General features: G+C 43.3%; 1 protein-coding gene across 1 annotated transcript; it reads left to right on the forward strand.

The window, feature by feature from the left end:
- Positions 1-2,812: 2,812 nt before the first annotated feature.
- LOC124666804 (IAA-amino acid hydrolase ILR1-like 1) lies at positions 2,813-17,020 on the forward strand. Its single transcript, XM_047204132.1, has 5 exons — positions 2,813-3,219; positions 5,931-6,056; positions 7,196-7,510; positions 15,655-15,783; positions 16,369-17,020. Exons 1-5 carry the CDS (start codon positions 2,872-2,874, stop codon positions 16,774-16,776), a joined length of 1,326 nt encoding a protein of 441 aa, XP_047060088.1. The 5' UTR covers positions 2,813-2,871; the 3' UTR covers positions 16,777-17,020.
- The last annotated feature ends 1,616 nt before the right edge of the window (positions 17,021-18,636 follow it).

Consider the following 18,636-nt stretch of genomic DNA (forward strand, 5'->3'; position numbering starts at 1 on the left):
TTCTTCATCTTGATTCTAGCTAATTCACATGGAGTGGCTCTATGTGTTTGTTCACATGTATCATGCTACAAGATGAGCAAATGGATGAAGGGTGTGGCTCTATTTATAGGCTTGGGCAAGCTCTAGTATCATGACACATAGGTGGTGACTCTTGATTTGGTTTGATGAGTAAGGTGCTTGGTTGTCATGCCCTCATCCATAGCAATCCTTTGAGCATGAGGTGGCAAAGCTTGGAAAGCAAGTCATGTAGATATTTTCATCCCACATGGCATAGAGATTATCCTCTCATATGATTTATTTTTGGATAGCCAAGTGGCATTTGCTACTAAATATCATGTGGATGGTTTTATTATTGTGGATGAGTCATCATACCATCTTTGATTGGATTTACATTATAATATTGGTAAAAAGGTTAAGTTTGAGGGTTATTTCTCCATTTTGGATAGTTGGTGTTTGATTTCACCAAGGCATGGTCATATGAGTTTCAAAATACTCATAGTTAGTTTTATTCAAATAGTTTGAACTATAATTCGTAATGTAAATGGATTTAGTTTTATGATATTCCATATACTTAATAAGTTATGATTAAACTAAGAATGTGTGGCTTTTATGCACTTTAGACCCTGTGGTTTACCTTATTTATAAGTGAATTTAAATTACACACAAAGGTAGTTTCTAACTTTTAAGTGTTAATAAGTTAGGGTTTGATTCTTAAGGAATGTGTTGTTGTAAATATAATTCCATTTGATCTAAACCATAGATCAAATCATCTCTACCCAAAACAAGGTTTTAACAAAGATCACAGTGAAGTTTATAGCGCTTGACTTGATGATCTACTTCAATTCCAGCAAGTCAAGTGAAACTTCGAGTCATCGTGGTAAGTTTTATTTGAAGCGCGAAAATTCCCCGGATTTTCTATGCATGAATGCAATGCACACTTTGGTGTTCTCTCATTTTATTGTCTCTAAACCTGGGATATTACACAATGGCAAATTGGGCTTGCAAAATCCCAAATGCTCTCTCTACATCTTTTCTAGCCGCCGCTTGTGCATTGTGGAATTGGGTTTGCTTCTTACCTCTTGGTTGAATAATTGGCTTCACAAATGTTTGCCACCTTGGATATATGCCGTCGGCGAGGAAGTAGCCATAGTTGTACTTGTGGCCATTTGCTTCAAACTCCACCAATGGACCTTCCCGCATTGCAAGTCTTGTCATTAGTGGTGACCGTTGAAGAACATTGATGTCATTGCAAGATCCGGGCATTCCAAAGAAAGCATGCCATATCCAAGTCTCTTGGTCGGCCACCGCTTCAAGTACTATGGTGGCATCCTTCTTGTAGCCTTTGAATTGTCCATGCCATGCCGCCGGACAATTCTTCCAACTCCAATGCATACAATCAATGGAACCAAGCATACCGGGAACCCCCGGTTGGCGTTGATCTCCAAAATTCTTGCCGTGTCTTGAGCATTGGGGGCTCTCAAGTATGTGGAGCCAAAGACATTGACAATTGCAACGACAAAGCGCTTCACACACAAGATAGAAGTGCTCTCTCCCATGGCCAAATGATCATCAATAAGATCCGCCGGTATACCATATGCCAACATACGCAAGGCGGCGGTCACCTTTTGATATGTGCTATGACCAAGTTCTCCGGCGGCATTCCTCCTTTGCTCAAAGAAGCGATCATATTTGGTGACCTCCGTTGCAATGTGCTTGAACAAGTTGAGACTCATCCGGAAACGCCGCCGAAAATAGCTTTCGGGGAAAATCGGATTCTCATTGAAATACGACCGCATCAACTTCTCATGCCCTTCAATCCTTTCTCTCCACAACTTCGTCTACCGAACACCGATCCACCAAATTTTGGCCTCTTAACGGCGCGGTATGCTAATAGTATCGATATGTTCTCCTCTTCTTCTTGGTCGAACTCGTCATCCGATGAATCATATGATGAACTCTACAAACATATGTATAAAATTACTTCACTATGAACTATTGTAGATAATTGGCGAGTAATAGAGGCCGACCGGCGGAGGTTCATACCTTGCGAGCAAATGGGCGAGCACCATGGGCGCGCCATGTTGCTAGCAAGCTCGAGGACGACGAGGACGACATGTCGACGCCTGCGCGGAGGAGAACGCGACGGTGGCGCGAGGGGGCCGCGGAGAAGGAGCGCCGACTACAACTCGTCGCCGGCGGCGCGCGAGGGACACAGAGTGCGGCGGAGCGTCCGCCGCTGCCGGAGGAGGTGCGGGCGACGCGGATCTACGATGCGGCGGCGCGCGAGGCGGGGGCGGCGGCGGAGTCGACCGGCGGCGACCGGATTTCGCGCCGGCGGTAGGTGGGGAAATGAGGGCGCGGCGCGGGGGAGGAAATTTCCAGCCCGTTGGCTTTTTCGCGCTTGGACGAGCGTTGCCGCGCGCCGTAGCCGACGCGCCGGATATGCCGCTCCGGTTTGTGCAAAACGCCGCGCGCCCTAAAATTTTTACAGCGCCGCGCCGTTTACCGCGCCTGCTGGAGCGCCACATTCCCTCCCGCGCGCGCTATATCGGACGTTTTTATACCGCGCGGCCTATATCGCGCGTCTGTTGGAGATGCTCTAATCCAATATATCATCACACCAGAAAGCCAATCCAGCATAAAAATAGAAAATTAACAGGCGTCTGGAAACAAAAGACTACCCAAAAAGGATAGAGGAAAAGGAACCAAAAAAAAATGCAGAAATGAAACCAAACCAAGCTCAAGTGGGGCAGAAGAGGCCTAGCCCACGTCACTCGTGCGTGCTTCGCCTGATGGATGATACTCCAAACAACAAGGGTCCAAACTAACAAAAGCCGAGAACACCACGGCGGAACTCATTTACTGTTGGCCATGACCGCGGGTGCTTCGCCTCTCATGCTGCTGCTGCGCGCCGCCCTCCTCCTCGCCGCCATGGCGGCGAGCTGCGGAGCGGCGCTAGATGACCCGGCGGCGCTCCTGCGCCGGGCCAAGGAGGCGGAGTTCATGGACTGGATGGTTGGGGTGCGGCGGCGGATCCACGAGAACCCGGAGCTGGGCTACGAGGAGTTCGCCACTAGCGAGCTCGTGCGAAGGGAGCTCGACGCCATGGGGATCCCCTACAGACACCCCTTTGCCGTCACCGGCGTCGTCGCCACCGTCGGTACAGGCGGCCCGCCCTTTGTCGCGCTCCGGGCCGACATGGACGCCCTCCCCATGCAGGTTACTAACTTGTCCTTTGCTTTCTCCTGTCCTTTCTTGCTACTGCTTTATGGTTAGGAAGGAATTTAGGATAGCACCTGAATTTGATGTTTGTATTGACTCATCGTGTTTCAGCTTTGCTGGGGTGTGTAGGGGGAAATTTCTTGGTTCGGCTGCCGATCCATTTTTATATTTTTATCCGCGAGCGCGAAATTGTAGAATTTCAGCACCCTTTGTTAATCTTACTAGAGGAAGTGGTCTTGATGACGCTTGGCACCTATTTCAATATATAAGCGCAGTAAGATTGCAACCATTTTTCAGAAAAAAACCTAAACGAAACCTGATATTTTGAATACGCCTCTCAGTTACTAGTGTCCGAGTGGTCATATTCTACTAATTCGGAATATGGAGATAATTTTATGGAAATCTTAAAGCCAGGAGGATGCATATCTCTGAAATTGACAGCAGGGAAATGTGAAGTTTAATTGTTATCAGTTCTGATACAAAAACGGTAGTATATCAAACATTTTTAGTCTAGACAGATGGTTGAGGCAAACTATTCTTTTGTATTCAAAAAGAGGGACATAAACTAACCTAATCCTGGCTAGTTTCCTATCCTTTTGACTAGGATCATACAAGAGTAGGTTCATGCTTATTGTGGGAATGAATCACGTGAGTAGCCTATGCGCACCTATAAAGTAAAGCTAGTATTCAACCTTGTCCCATATTGTGATGAAACAGTTAGGGCATCTCCAATGGGGCGACGCAAACGGACGCTGAGCGACCGTTTGCGTCCACGGAGACCGAAAATGCGTCTGGGCCCTGCTCCAGCAGGGCGACGCAAAGTGACCGGGCTATCCGCGGCGACGCAAACCTGGCCCATATATGCGCCAGGTTTGCGTCTCCGCGGACGCTGCGCGGTCACGCTGAGCGTCCTCCTTTTCTTACCCGGTCCCGCACGTTAGGGACAGCGAAATCGACCGCTTCGATTTGCTTATTTTTCTCCTTCTTTGCTGTCCTAGTGCGACGCCACCTCCCCAACCTCACCCGCCGCCGCCACGCCGCACCGCCGCAGTACACGCCGTCGGCTCGGTCCTCGCCGCGCACCTATCAAGGGACCTGTTCATGGTCATTCTACGGGGTGTCAGAAACTACGACCCCTACTTTAAAAGTAGGTCTGATGCAACACGTGCGCTAGGCTTCACCTCCTACCAAAAATGCTCCGCAGCTATTCGCATGCTATCATATGGAATGGCTGCTGATATATTCGATGAGTATCTTCGAATGGGTGAGAGCACCTGCCTTGAGTCCATGTACAGGTTTTGCCGAGCCGTGACTGCCGTGTTCGGACAACATTACTGTAGGAAGCCAACTGTTGAGGATACAAGGCGGCTGTTGTCTATCAACGAGTCTAGAGGGTTCCCGGGAATGATTGGCAGCATAGATTGCATGCACTGGGAGTGGAAGAACTATCCATTTGGATGGCAGGGTCAGTACAACGGGCATGCGGAGGGACGGACTGTCATTCTTGAAGCTGTCATATCTCAAGATTTATGGATTTGGCATTCATTCTTTGGCATGGCCGGTTCCAACAACGACATCAATGTGTTGCACCGATCACCGGTTTTCAACTGGCTTATGCAAGGCAAAGCTGCCCGGGTGAGCTACGAGGTCAATGGAAATGCATATGACAAGCCATATTATCTTGCTGATGGCATCTACCCTGACTGGGCCACACTGGTGAAGACTGTCCGTAATCCAAACTCGGAGAAGACGAGGAGGTTTGCCAAGATGCAAGAGGCTTGCCGGAAAGATGTGGAGCGAGGATTTGGTGTGCTCCAAGCTCGGTGGGCAATTGTCCGTCACCCGGCAAGAACATGGTCGCTCAAGACCATGCATGAGGTGATGACATGCTGCGTGATCATGCACAACATGGTCGTTGAGAACGAGCGTCCTGATGGCCTCAATGAGCACCACTGGGATTTCCAAGGTTAGCTGGTTGCGCCAATCCCTGGGGCATTATCTTGGGAGGACTATCTGCATATGAATGTAGAAGTCACTGACGAGGCCGTGTGCAAAATGGATCTGATTGAGCATCAGTGGGCATTGGCTGGCCATGAAGACATTGCCTAGAGGATACCGTCTTATTTTCATGGACACTTTTAAAAATTTGGACTTGTTGAAACTGTTTATTTTGTTGTTTTCAAACATCCCAACTCATGCCGACGCGCAAATGCGTCGGGCCGCTGGAGGCACCCCCAGGCGCAAACGGACGCGCGGACAAAAACAGTCATTTTCGCGTCCGCGGGGCGACGGAAACGGACGCACGCGGACAATTTGGGCGTCCGATTTGCGTCGCCCCGTTGGAGATGCCCTTATGCCATATTGTTATACAAGCTCGTAGTCCCATGATTTACTATTTGATTATATCTGAACTTAGTCGCTGTAATTTGATTATCTACATGCCATCTTGTTTCGTTTCTTCCAACGGTTGGTGTAGAAACGCATATTTCTTATACTAGAACTGCAGAATTTCTGTCAACCTGCTTTTAGTTTTTACCCTGCGCATTATCTTGAAGAGCCATCTTGTTCCAACGGTTGGTGTATAAACACATAATTGCTATTCCGGATATTTGTTTGTATTATCTGTTGGTGCTAAATTTTGTAAGCATCCCTGTGCCCACATTGAAGTAAGGCTGTATGTTACTTAAGTTACCCTTATGCATCTTCAGGAAAGCGTGGAATGGGAACATAAGAGCAAAGTGCCTGGGAAGATGCATGGATGTGGCCATGATGCTCATGTTGCTATGCTATTGGGTTCTGCCAAGATTCTTCAGGAGCTCCGTGATGAGTTGCAGGTTGGTTAATAATTCTGTATGTATTGTAAAAGATTGCGACTTCTCATTTTAAGATGAAAACTTGCAAGCTGATTTGAATTTTTTTTTATGCCGATAGAGTGTTTAGAGATTGACACTTAAATATAGGTTTCATCATTTTATTGTTGCTTTCGAATTGTTCACATGAAAAGGCAGTCAACCTCTAAAAAATAATACTCTGAAAATTTAGTCAGAATATTATTCCTACCCATGTGCTTGATGTTTCACGTTTTTTTTAAAGTTTCTTGTACAAATGTTACTCCCTCCGTTCACAATTAGGTTGCATTCTGGGTTTAGTCAAAGTCAAAATTAGTAAACTTTGGCTAAATATTTAGAAAGGAATATTAACATCTATAATGTAAAATATATATTATTAAAATCATCATAAACTCTATTTTCGTATTATATGCATTTGGCATTATGGTTATTGATATTTTTTCCATATACTAGATCAAACTTAACAAAGTTTGACTTTGACTAAACCCAGAGCACGAACTAAATAATAACGGAGGGAGTATGAAATTTGATGGAACCAAATTGCAACGGTTTGATGCTCATGTCAAAGAATGCGGTGACATGCTACTTTGGTGTATATACGGACTTTCATGATTCAGATATAACCTGATTCTGTATGCTGGTTATGATAATTTTGTTTTGTTTGATTAACTATAGCCGATAGGATTTTGGTATTTGCTTTGTCCACTCCACCATTGAGTTTTCCTGAACTGCTTTGGAGATTTTGGCAGTTGACAAGTGCAATGATTTTGGTTTCGTATGTCCTCAATTATTTTCAAGAGATGTGCAGTTTTGGTGATTCACTGTTTCATATTTCAGAAAGCCTTCCTGTTAGGAATTTCGTATGACACTATGTGGAAAATGTGCATGTGCATTTGGTTGTTCAATAATTGATATGTTGCTTTGGTCAGACAGCATACAGCTAGTCCAAGAATTGTTTGGTCCCCACTCCCTAGTTAGGTCTCAGTTCAGTGATGTACAAACTGAACCATGTGACTGCCTATGTTTAATTATGTCAACATCTTGCTATTCATGGAAAAAGAATCTCATAGACATGGAATTTTTTACCTGCATTTATTTTACATTTGTCTTCTTTTTTACCGCAGGGTACTGTAGTTCTCCTTTTCCAACCAGCTGAGGAAGGTGGTGGTGGGGCAAAGAAAATGTTAGAAGCTGGAGCTGTGGAAAACATAGAGGCCATGTTTGGGATTCATGTAGCTGACATTGTGCCCATTGGTGTGGTGGCATCTAGGCCCGGACCTATAATGGCAGGGAGTGGATTTTTTGAGGCAGTAATAAGTGGAAAGGGAGGGCATGCTGCACTTCCTCATCACACTATCGATCCAATTCTGGCTGCTTCCAGTGTTATTGTAAGCCTTCAACAGCTTGTTTCCCGAGAAGCTGACCCCTTGGATTCACAGGTGCTATTCAATCCTTGAGCTACTTAATTTATTTAACGTTTTTATATGATTCACATAGTTCTTTGACCATGATTACGTGATTTACATTTCGTGGAGTTCGCATTGATGATAGATCAGTTATGTAGTGTTTTATGGGTCCAACTACCAAACAAGGAATGTACTTGGGTTTTAATTGTTCCAGTCACCACCAGGTTAATTATGATGTGCGAATTTCATTATCTTCCCGAGTTAGTAATAATCAGCCATGCCAAAAAGTACCGTAGTTCTAAGCATTTGGAGACGTTAAAGGCAAAGTTATGCCAAAAGAACCCGTAAATATAGCCATGGATGTGCAATAGAATGCTATGCTATAGCTAAAATAGGATTTGTACTAGTTCAAATGCCCGTGCATTGCCACGGGTACTCAAGTTTCATTTCTCAATGCACATATTAATTTACAACTCACCGAAAAAGAAAGTAATAACAGAAAAAATCAAAGCAAGAAAAGAAAAATGAAAAAAGGAAACGACCGAGCCAGGCTGGAAGCCAACCCAGCTCAGCACCTTCTGCGGCCGAGCGTGCACGAGAGCCACACACACACAGGCTAAACCAACCTGTGCCATCCTTCAATCCCCAAAATCCACATTGCCAACACAGACCCTAGCTACCGCGGAGCGTGGCGACTGATGGCGGAGGACAAAGTGCGGACTTCCATGGAGAATACGGGCAGGTCACCTGCACCTGTCGGGGTGCAGCCAACACGCGCCCAATGACGCCTCCGGCGGCGAAGGCGGCAAGGTCCAATGCACCGCGTCAGGGTCCGCCCAACTGATGCCAAGCAATGAACTCGATGCCCTCGCGTTGGGAAGGCAACGAGGTTCCATGCACCTGATCACGGAGGAAGGGCGCAGGTGGTGGTGTTGATTCCAACGCATCCATGGGCGGTGGAGGAACGCCGCCTCGTCTAGAGGCGCCGGAGGAGAAATCTGGTAAGAAAACTCGTTCTTTTATCCACGCAACATGTTTTATTTTGTTTCGATCAGTGCTCGTCTAGGTTGGATGTTGGTAAAAGTTGAGAGCGATTTGTCTTTAAATTTACTTTTTCCATAGTGGCATATAGGAAGGTTGGCCTTCAGGTCTCTCATTGAAAAGATAAGCAATCTAAATCATAACACTTATAGTAAGCTTACACGTGCAATGCAAGCTGACTAATATAAATATCATCAAACATATTTGCAACCCTAAATTTCAAATTCTTGTATGTCAAACATCATAGCTCTTTTGTCAAGTACCAAAAATATATACATTATAAAACAATATATCCTTAACTTCAAAGTCGAAATACACATTTTTGTATTACACCAAATGCTAGACAGCTGCATATGTCACATACTTTATGCAGCAAATAAAAAATAAACATTATCAGGGTAAGATGCCAGAGCACTTGAACACATCCAGAAGTTTCAGCCGAGAGAAAAAACGCCAGACACATTGACAAGTTATACATAGAAATAAGCCAGAAAAAATAGTAATATACAAAATTTTGACATGACAGCTATGCTTTAACATCTATAGCAAAACAACGGTGCGGAATACAATAGTTCTTTTCAAAGTATCATTCTTCAAATTGTTCGTTCATCTATAGAAGCCAATAGAAATGCTCAATTGACTAAATTATTAGTTGGGTATGGTTGATATCAAGAGAATCTCTTTAATACATTGCAGCTCCTAGCTATATTACCAACACATGGACAATTCACGGTTCGTTTCTGAAGTAGTGAAAAATCTTCCTCATGTATCTATAAAATAAATCAAGTCATCTAACTATTAGGTAATGAGAAGCTCACGGCTTTATATTGGTGCTCCCATGACATCTCACTCCTCTATTCTCCTTCCCACCAAACTTTCTTTTCTCCAATGAAGTCCTCCTATTTGTGACTTTAAATATCATGAGAGTTCACAACAAATTAAAGAAATTAGTATATTGATGATATATATACCGTTGTTGATCCATATTGATGATATAGAAATAATGCATTTGTTCAGGATGAAAGATAATTAATAAACTATCAGTTGAATATTAAAAAGGTTCCCAGATTATGTAGTATGTACGTATAATCAATTTTCCTTTCAAAGTGTTGCAAATTCAAACCGAACCGTGAATGGTTCTTTATCAGCCAGCGTAAGTTTCTGGATAATAGAAGGTTCATCTTCAAGACAATATAAATAACTACAGTCGGGTAGCTATTAAAAGTATAAACTAATATTAACAATGTATGTCAACAGTGCAATGAACTGGAACTTTAGTTGGGGAATACAAAGAAAATTCATCTGTAATTTGTAGTTGTATATGAAAATTACAGGATACCTCACAAATGGTAGAAAATTTGAGCACACACGCAAACATTATAGACAAGCTAAAAGGGGTTCTACTTTTCATCAAAGATGCAACAGCTAAAACAGAATGAGCTGCTTAATTTACCTTTGACAGAAGTGAAGAGGTAGGACCAAAACAGAAAGAGACATAACCTGAGAACATGCATCCGGAAAAATAAATGAGAGCTATCTTAGAAAAGCATATAACGCTGCTACTGGCTGGCTTCTCCAGTATCTCATAGATTAAAGGCTTCCCTATACTTCCCAAACAAACTTCGTAGGATTGTAGACTTTAGTTTCTCAATATCAGTACTCTTCCAACATGGGTGGATCAGGAGCAAAAAAAGGTCTGGCAGTGCTTAGGAGATGGACAATTTCTCGCTGACCACGAGAGGATACCAGACAACTCTATTTGCAATCAAGAAATGAAGAAAAATAGAACATGATTCTCATGATGCTCTAAAAGGAAATGCACACGAATAAGCAGAAAGTGCATTTGGCAAGCTAGCAAAAGTTCTGTCTCACTCACCTGTAACTTGCCAATTTGATCTTGCATGGACTGATTCATATTTGTACCCCAGTTGACTAAGTAGTCATTGTATTGAAATGGTTCTAACCTTCAGAAAGGTGCCATCTAATGCTTGACATTTGAGTATCATGCTCCAGGAATGATTCCTTTGGCTTATCCTCAATTACTGAAATTGAGAGTAGATGCAAAAGAAAATTAAGCTATGTAAACGCCTATGCTCAAGAGCTAAACAAAGAAATAACAGCGTTTCAGAACAACTGAGATTGTACCAGCTACAATAATGTTTGCACCATACCTCTTTGCTAGTAGAACATGTTTAACCATGGAGAGAGCATCAACCGCTAAAGCACTTCCAGATTCAAAGCACTTCCAGATTCACTAACTTCACGCCTAACTGGCTACAGAACAACAGAAAATAAACATCAAACAATAGATCTAGCTCAACCAGCCATAGTATCGCTTAATAATTAATTTGTCCCTGCTAGCTACAGAGCCAAACATGTTCAACAACCACTGTTTGGAATGCAGCAAACAAAGACTAATACATTCCCAAGATACACAAAAATTCGAACATCACAGAAAAATTAATAGTGGAAACCTAAATCCACTCTACCCTACTCTAAATCAGAATGAAAGAACTAATCCTACTTCATGAGTACAAGTAGCAATTAGCACCCACATCTTAGATGGGTGTAAAGTGTAAACCATATGACATTAAGCATGAGCTGGGCGAAGCATAGATACCTCTGAGTTTGGCTAAAACTACCTTGGCTAACTGAATAACTTGAACTGAAACTACCTGGTCTATTTTAGTCAATGGAGTACAACATGTCAATCATCCCATATGCAGTAGTGGAAACAAGATGGCCACGCAGATTTGATACTGACTAACCGTGGAAGAGGAGAAGAGCCTTCTTCCAGGCCAAGGAGAAGCAGCTCAGAGCGCCACCACGCACGGGTGCCGAACACGCCCAAGCTCCTTTGTCAGCTGATAGCACCTGCTTCTTGTGATCCCTTGGCCTCTCAGTCGTGAAATCTACGAAGGTAATTTACCCAAAATTCCTCACTGCTAAATCGAACATGAATTTTAATCATCACTGCAACTACTCTTGCTAACAGCCACTGCTTCACAACTCAAAGATGGTGACTATAAGACAGCAAGAGCAGATAAAACAATGATTATCTATATAAAAAAAATCCATGCCACAGTGGTCAATAGACTGCCCTCCTTAAAAAACATCAAGTACAAAGGATGCAAAATCTGCAATTATTGATCATATGCAGATTATAGTGAGTAAACAGTGTATATATACCCAAGGAAAATGGACACACTTTGTTTAAGAATTCATGCACAAGAAATTATTACTTCAACATTGGTTGCCTAACTACATTTCAATACTCGAAAGGCTTTGGTATCTACCCTCTTTATTGTAAATAATATCTAAGAATAAGTTCAAATATGTGAGCACCAATATCAGTTGAAGTCCTTGTAAATAAAAATTATCTGAGGATATTCTTACTAACCTCTTTATTTACTACATACTGTAGTATCATTGGATGAGTTTCATCCTGAAAATTGAGCAGATCGGCCAAGTCGGTAACATCCAAGTACATCGATAAGTGCTCCACGTAATTCCCCTTATGGATAATAAGAACATGTTTGCATCAAAGACATGGAAGTTACATAGATAAAACATTGTAAAAACATCCTGCACCTGCTAGTCTGATAAGTGAAGAAGCCAAGGGCTCACCATTTATACCCACCCACGACAAACTCATCCGAGTAGTGTTTCTTCCCAATAAGCCTGGTGAAAAAAATCAAGTACAATGAGCATCTTATCACAGTCTCATCAAGCAAAACCTGAACCAACTCTGTTAAAATTCCCTTTATGTCAACTAACTGAGAGAGAACGATGTTCACAAGGCATCATCATAAATTAACTTAAGCAGAGTAGCGATTTCCCCTAAGCCACTGAGTAAATTGGTTTAGCCATTCAACATTAGCCTTATTATTGTAGTAAATACGTTTAGTCATCCACCATTAGGAGAACCACAACCATATATAAAGTAATAAATTAGCATGATTTGCTAGCAAATATGTAGGTGTTTTCTTTGTTCCCTATAAAATTTCACCACTGATCAAAAAGCATGTGAAAACCAAAACAGGCTGAGGAAGGTGAATAGAAGTCATACCTAACCTTACTGTTTTTATTGGGAGGACTAAGAAAGCAAGCGATGCTACTTGATCTATTGATCTTTTCTTCTTCTTGAGTTAATTATCTATTGATCTCTTGGATGTACTTTAGCTTGGTCTGTTGCTCAGTCATAGTAACAATAGTGTTTTCCAGGATAAAAAATATGGCTCCAACTGCAGTGCAAACATCGACACAGATCTGTAGAGATTTCTCCCATTGTCCTGCATCAACAATGATCTGTCAAATATAGATATGCAGTAAAGCATTTAAATAAAATACAAATTATGTAAATACTCCTTGCATGCATACATTACCTGCATGTGTTTCTTTCAATTCATTAGAAGGTAGGAGCATTTCAGCATAGAATTAAAGCAGTCTAGTAGACATTCCTGAAAAGAGGATAAAAATAGGGACAATGAGGTGTCAGGGAGGAAGGAGCGAAGCAGCATAGCAGCGCCCAAGCTTGGACTAAACAAAGTTCAGGAACGAAAAGAAAATCTTTAATGAAGTACTGAATTCAATAGTTAGGATACTCATTGAATATCGCTCTTTGCCAACTGCGAAAACAAACTGAATTGTAGAACTGGAAATTAGAGAAAAGTGCATATCAAATTATCAATCGAACTTCATACACAAGGTTTTTGTATAGATGAACTATAAAAGAATTTCATGAGACATCATAATCCAAGAGAAAAATCCAGGTGGAATTTGGAGCACCCTGGTATATTCTCACATGACCTAAAATTACCTAAAAACTATGTCCATGATATTGTTGCTGATAAGCCGAATCCAACCATATTTAGCCACATTGAGTAACTCATAACGATTACTACTTTTGATTTTGAAATAGCTGCTACTGCGGGCATAAGGGTGTCGTGTAAATGTAAAACACACGCAAAACAGCGGTCAAGCAGGTTGATATAGAACAAAACCAACACGCAGATATAGAATTATCTTCTAAAATATAATAGTTGTTGTTTATGATAGAGGTATTTACCCATCAGCATGATGAACATCTTCCCAGAGCTGGGATGACTATCCTTCTCCCTGCATATCTTCTCTCACAACATTGCAAGAATCCAACATATACTTATAGATGCAAAAAAACAATCATATCACTGTTTGTATTTTTCTAAAACAAGATTTATTATTTGTTAAGTGGCAAATGGTGAGCACATAGTCCCTTGCTCAGCCAAATTTTTTTGAATATATATTGTGTACATGAGTGATTAACTGCATAAGAAAGAATTCACGAAACTGAATTGAAGAATTAAATTACAGCGTACCGTATGCCAGGAGTGCCATGTGCTGCCATAATCTGAATGAGCTGATGCACCATTTGCTTCACTGCAGTTTTTTGATATTATTTTCCATTCTATTTTCTCTTACAACTACATAAGGAAATAAGAAAGAATTTACTCAATTGGCTGTCCGTGGGAGGATTGTTAACATCATTTACCTGGAGAAGGCGCTGTAGTGGTGGAATCACATCGCGGAAGCAGTTCTGGCACATCATGCCGATAGCAAGACTCACGGTGATCGCTGGATCGAAGAGGTTGTCCTCCTCCTCCTCTGCATCCTCCTTCAAATTCATCGCCCTCTTCTTCTCCCACCTTGACACCACCATCACACCGGCAAGTCCACCTCGTCTGCTCCTCCCCCGAGGCCACCAACACCCGCCAGCCCCGCTTCCTCGACCTGGATTCGCGCGTCCATGGAGCAATACACCTCAACATTGAACTCCCAGGGAATCCCGGTCTTCCCCCACTACCTCCCCCCGTGCACACCTCCCAACGGCGAACCAAGGGTTTCGGCGGAGTTCGATTGGGGGCACCACCAGAGCGAGTGCGGCAAGGGCTCGGGCCGAGTGGGGGCTGCTGGCGGGGAAGCTGGATCTGAACGCCGTCTCCGGCAGAGCGGCGGTGGTGGCCATGGATTCCTGCGAGGAGCCGTCCGCCATGGGGAGTGCCGTCTCCGGCGGAGCGGCAGTGGCCAAGGGACGCTCATCCTATTTTGTGTACGACTTGAGGATGGCGGCGGCCACGCTTGAGGAAAGTGGAAGCACATGCGTGCAAGGTGGAGGTGTGACTGAATTAGGGCGACGGCCCATGTTGGCCCAGCCCAGGTAGGCGCGTGAGGAGCATACGAAACGGGAGGACGACCAAACTGGGGGAGAAGGGGGAACACGTTTGTTCTTTTTAAGTAGTAGAGAAGATATCCTAAAATGACTCCTTTGCAACTAAGATGGGCATATTATACAAGATTTTAGTGACCACCCAAATTAAATGTCTAAAGTTTATGGCCTGGAAATGATAACCCTACAATGTGTGGGAGCTTTCAGCACTGGGTACGCCCTTTTTTGTGTTGTACATATTATATCTGGTACAATATGGTTATCTTGTTCATGCATAGTTATAGTACAGATAGTGCTTAGCTATGATTTATAAGACTGAGATTATTTGTTATACTCAATTAATAAGCCTGAGACATTGTTAGAATCAATTTACAAACCCAGATTTTTTAATGTTTGAGCAACATTATTTAGTTTTCCACAACATTAACTATGGCTTCAGCGATAGTTTTTCCAGTACCCCACCACAAAGTAACTTACCTGGAGAATTTCACCAGGAAAATAAATGTTGTGTCGGCAGACCCATTATTTGATAATCAAAACTGCCAGGATTTTTAGGATTAACAAGCCCATAAAAAACTTTTAGTTTTGATTTATTGCAGGCCAAGGAAGCTGTCTGCTCCTAATATACCCTCTAACTACCATAAAATGCTTAGCTGTCTATTATGTAAATTCATAACTGTTTTGACTTGGACTCCTGAACTGTTTGTTGATGAAACGATATTCTGCACATGACAGTCCTATAAATATAGATCATCTATTAACAATGTTCCCTGGTTATGTTTCATAAGTTTTTCCAGTGGCTGCCTATAGGTATTTATTATTTTATAATTGGTGATAAACTGATAGCCCTAATCATTCTGTTAGTATCCCTAGTCATTCATGTGTACTCCAACATCCAATTTCCCCTTCTTTTGTTGGATTTGTTCTGCAGGTAGTAACAGTTGGAAAATTTCAAGGTGGTGGAGCCTTCAATGTCATCCCTGATTCTGTCACAATAGGTGGTACCTTCCGAGCCTTTTTGAAGGAGAGTTTTGATCAGTTGAAGCAGCGGATCGAAGAGGTAACAGTATTGTAACTTCGGGAATTTTCTGTCGGTTATCTGGTCATTCAGTTCCGAATTATTGGCTCTTGAAAAAAATAAAGAAACAATGAAACAAAATCGACTTAAATATTACTGTTGGGGCTTGAATTCTTGGATTAAATGTTTTATAATTAAAATATCAAGTTGATGATTAAACATTGCAGTTTGTGCACAGATTTACAACAGCTCCGCTTTAAATAATTAATCAGTTAACAATGAGCTTGTGATCAGTCTGTCCCCCGGTTACTATGTTTTTTTTCATTTAGAAAGCTGCACCATTCGGCGTTTGTAGAGAGGACGTATCTTTCGGTGTTGGTTTTATCATGAATGATTATGCCGACAAAATACTTATAGAACTGTAATATATTAACAAAATAATGTGATTTAGATAATATTTTCTATTTTAAAGAGGATTCACATTATAGTACTACGCATTACAAATCACGTTAGTTTTTTTCTATTTAAAGAAGATTCACATTGCTCGGCCATGCCCGCTGAGTGTGAGACTTTGCATTTTGAATTCGTCGATAAATCCTAATGCATGTGGCATCCTTCTTGTCTCAGGTCATAGTGTCACAGGCATCTGTCCAGCGTTGCAGCGCTGTGGTGGACTTCATGAACAAAGATAAACCTTTCTTCCCCCCAACGATCAATGACCCAGAGCTCCATGATTTCTTTGCGAAGGTGGCTGGCGAGATGGTTGGCCCCAGCAACGTGATAGACAGGCAGCCACTGATGGGTTCCGAGGACTTCGCCTTCTATGCTGAGGCCGTTCCCAGAACATACTACTACTTTTTGGGAATGCTCAACGAAACCCGCGGCCCGCAGGCACCGCATCACTCACCCTACTTCACCATCAATGAGGATGTTCTACCTTACGGTGCGGCCATGCAGGCGTCACTCGTTTGTCGCTACCTGCTTGAGCACCAGCATGCTATGGCTGCTAAGGCAGTACCCCGCGACGAGCTGTAGATGATGCCTTTCTTGAATGAAACTCTGGTTAAACGTGAACTGCGATTGATAAAAAGGATGTTCTGCGTGGAGTCAACCTTTTTAGCGCGGAGTCAACCTGACTTACTAGACGGCCATCTCTGTATCGCCAGGTGATTATGCAACACTTTGTACATAATTCCTGATTACAGCGTGTTCAAAAGCAGCATTTGACTGCATTGAAGCAGTATTCTGGTAGATGCTATAAAGTCTCTGTTCTGCTTAACTGTAGCATGTGATTTCGTGGTAGGTCTGGTTAGTTTTGTGGCCTTTATATGCCGTCCTTCGTAGAGTAACGTTTGTTGATGCCATCTGCACTTAGCTGCGGTCATGTGTAATCATGAATTAGACGTGGACTACAAGTTCCCCAGCCCTCCGTGCAAGGGCGGAGTTTACCCAGCCACAGTTTGGTCACTAACGTTCCACGTCTTTTGGTGCTTGGGTACATGCCGTCTCTATGATACTAGCGTTCAGCATTCGACTTTCGACACCTGTTGTTGTGGATTGGATTCAAAGCACCGCCCATGTGTTCTCGAAGTATGACGTTGTACGTCCTCTATTAAGTGAATAGATAATTCTTCTATCGTAATGCATAGAGTCGATGCTTTCAACCATCCTAGTCTCTTTGCCTTGTGTTTAGGTTGGGTGAGTGTGAGGCTGCCGGACAGAGATTCTGATGCAGCCAATGCGATAATGACTTGCGAGGGCCAATGGAAGCCCCCTTTTTTGAGTGGGCGCTCCGAAAAACCACTGAGGCGGCATTCGGGGCGGTGGATGCTCTAAGAGCAATGGCCATGTGTCAGGTGGTCACAAGGAACCTTGCACAAACATTGCAAAAGAAATGTTGGGAGCGTTGCGAACCTCTTCTGGTCCGTGGCTATCACGGTCGTCACATCGCCACTAGTCATGGGCGGACGCAGCGGGGGGGCCGAGGGGGCCGTGGCCCACCCAGAAATTCGGCCGGCCCAAATAATACCCCATGGAAAAAAGCCCAATTCGTGAAGACAGCGTCTGCGTCGAGGTCGAGGACGAGGCTCTAGTCAGGGCACTTCCTCCGTTCCCCGCGATTCCCCACACGCATTCGCGGCCACGCCCCGACCGCCGCCGCCCGCTGCCCCGGCCCCGGCGCCGCCACTTCCCGCCGGCCCCGCCCGCCCTCGACTCTGCCCGCCGCCCTCCCAGTCTCTGCCCAGTTCGGCTATCCGCCCGGCGCTCGCCCGCCCAGCCCCGCCGCCGCAGTGCCGCACTGACCGCCGGCCCAGGCCGCCGCACTGAACGCCGAGCGCCGCCCCTGAGGCCCTGATCTTCCCACCGAGACCGCAACCAGAACTCCACAAGACCCATGCTATTGAGCATTTTCAGCTATTTCTCTGTACTGTACACGTGAGATATCTGTCTAGAGCTGTCTCTATACGATGGTTAGATATCTGTCTGTACATGTCTCTCTCTCTGTATGTCTGTTCTCTGAATGTTAAGTCTTGTAATGATGAAGAACACATAAAATCACTAAATTGCTAATGTTTAAATGTTTCAATTGTGTAGAAATAAATAGAAATAGCCAAATTGCGCTACTTTTTCAGAAACAAGCGGTCAAAGAAGATTACATCTCAGGTCCAATTCGATATTGTACATGATGTTTCAATTGTGTAGAAATGAAGAGGAATATCCAAATTGCGCTACTTTTTCTATTTATGCTTTGTTCTATCATGTAGGACTAGTTTCATGTTTTGAACTATTTGTATTGTAATCATGCACATTTTGACATATGTATGGAATTTCAATGTTTATGAATTTATCTTGTATATTATTCATTACTTCATTATGCAAAGATTTTTCACATTT

This window comes from Lolium rigidum, chromosome 6, assembly GCF_022539505.1.
Source record: "Lolium rigidum isolate FL_2022 chromosome 6, APGP_CSIRO_Lrig_0.1, whole genome shotgun sequence".
In the NCBI taxonomy this organism is placed as follows: Eukaryota; Viridiplantae; Streptophyta; class Magnoliopsida; order Poales; family Poaceae; genus Lolium; species Lolium rigidum.

Bases quoted from the DNA above. Each gene is read 5' to 3' on its own strand.
- LOC124666804 (XM_047204132.1), top strand. From the start codon at position 2,872: ATGACCGCGGGTGCTTCGCCTCTCATGCTGCTGCTGCGCGCCGCCCTC. The intron at 3,220-5,930 runs GTTACTAACTTG...ATGCATCTTCAG, and splicing joins TGGACGCCCTCCCCATGCAG to GAAAGCGTGGAATGGGAACA. The intron at 6,057-7,195 runs GTTGGTTAATAA...TTTTTACCGCAG, and splicing joins AGCTCCGTGATGAGTTGCAG to GGTACTGTAGTTCTCCTTTT.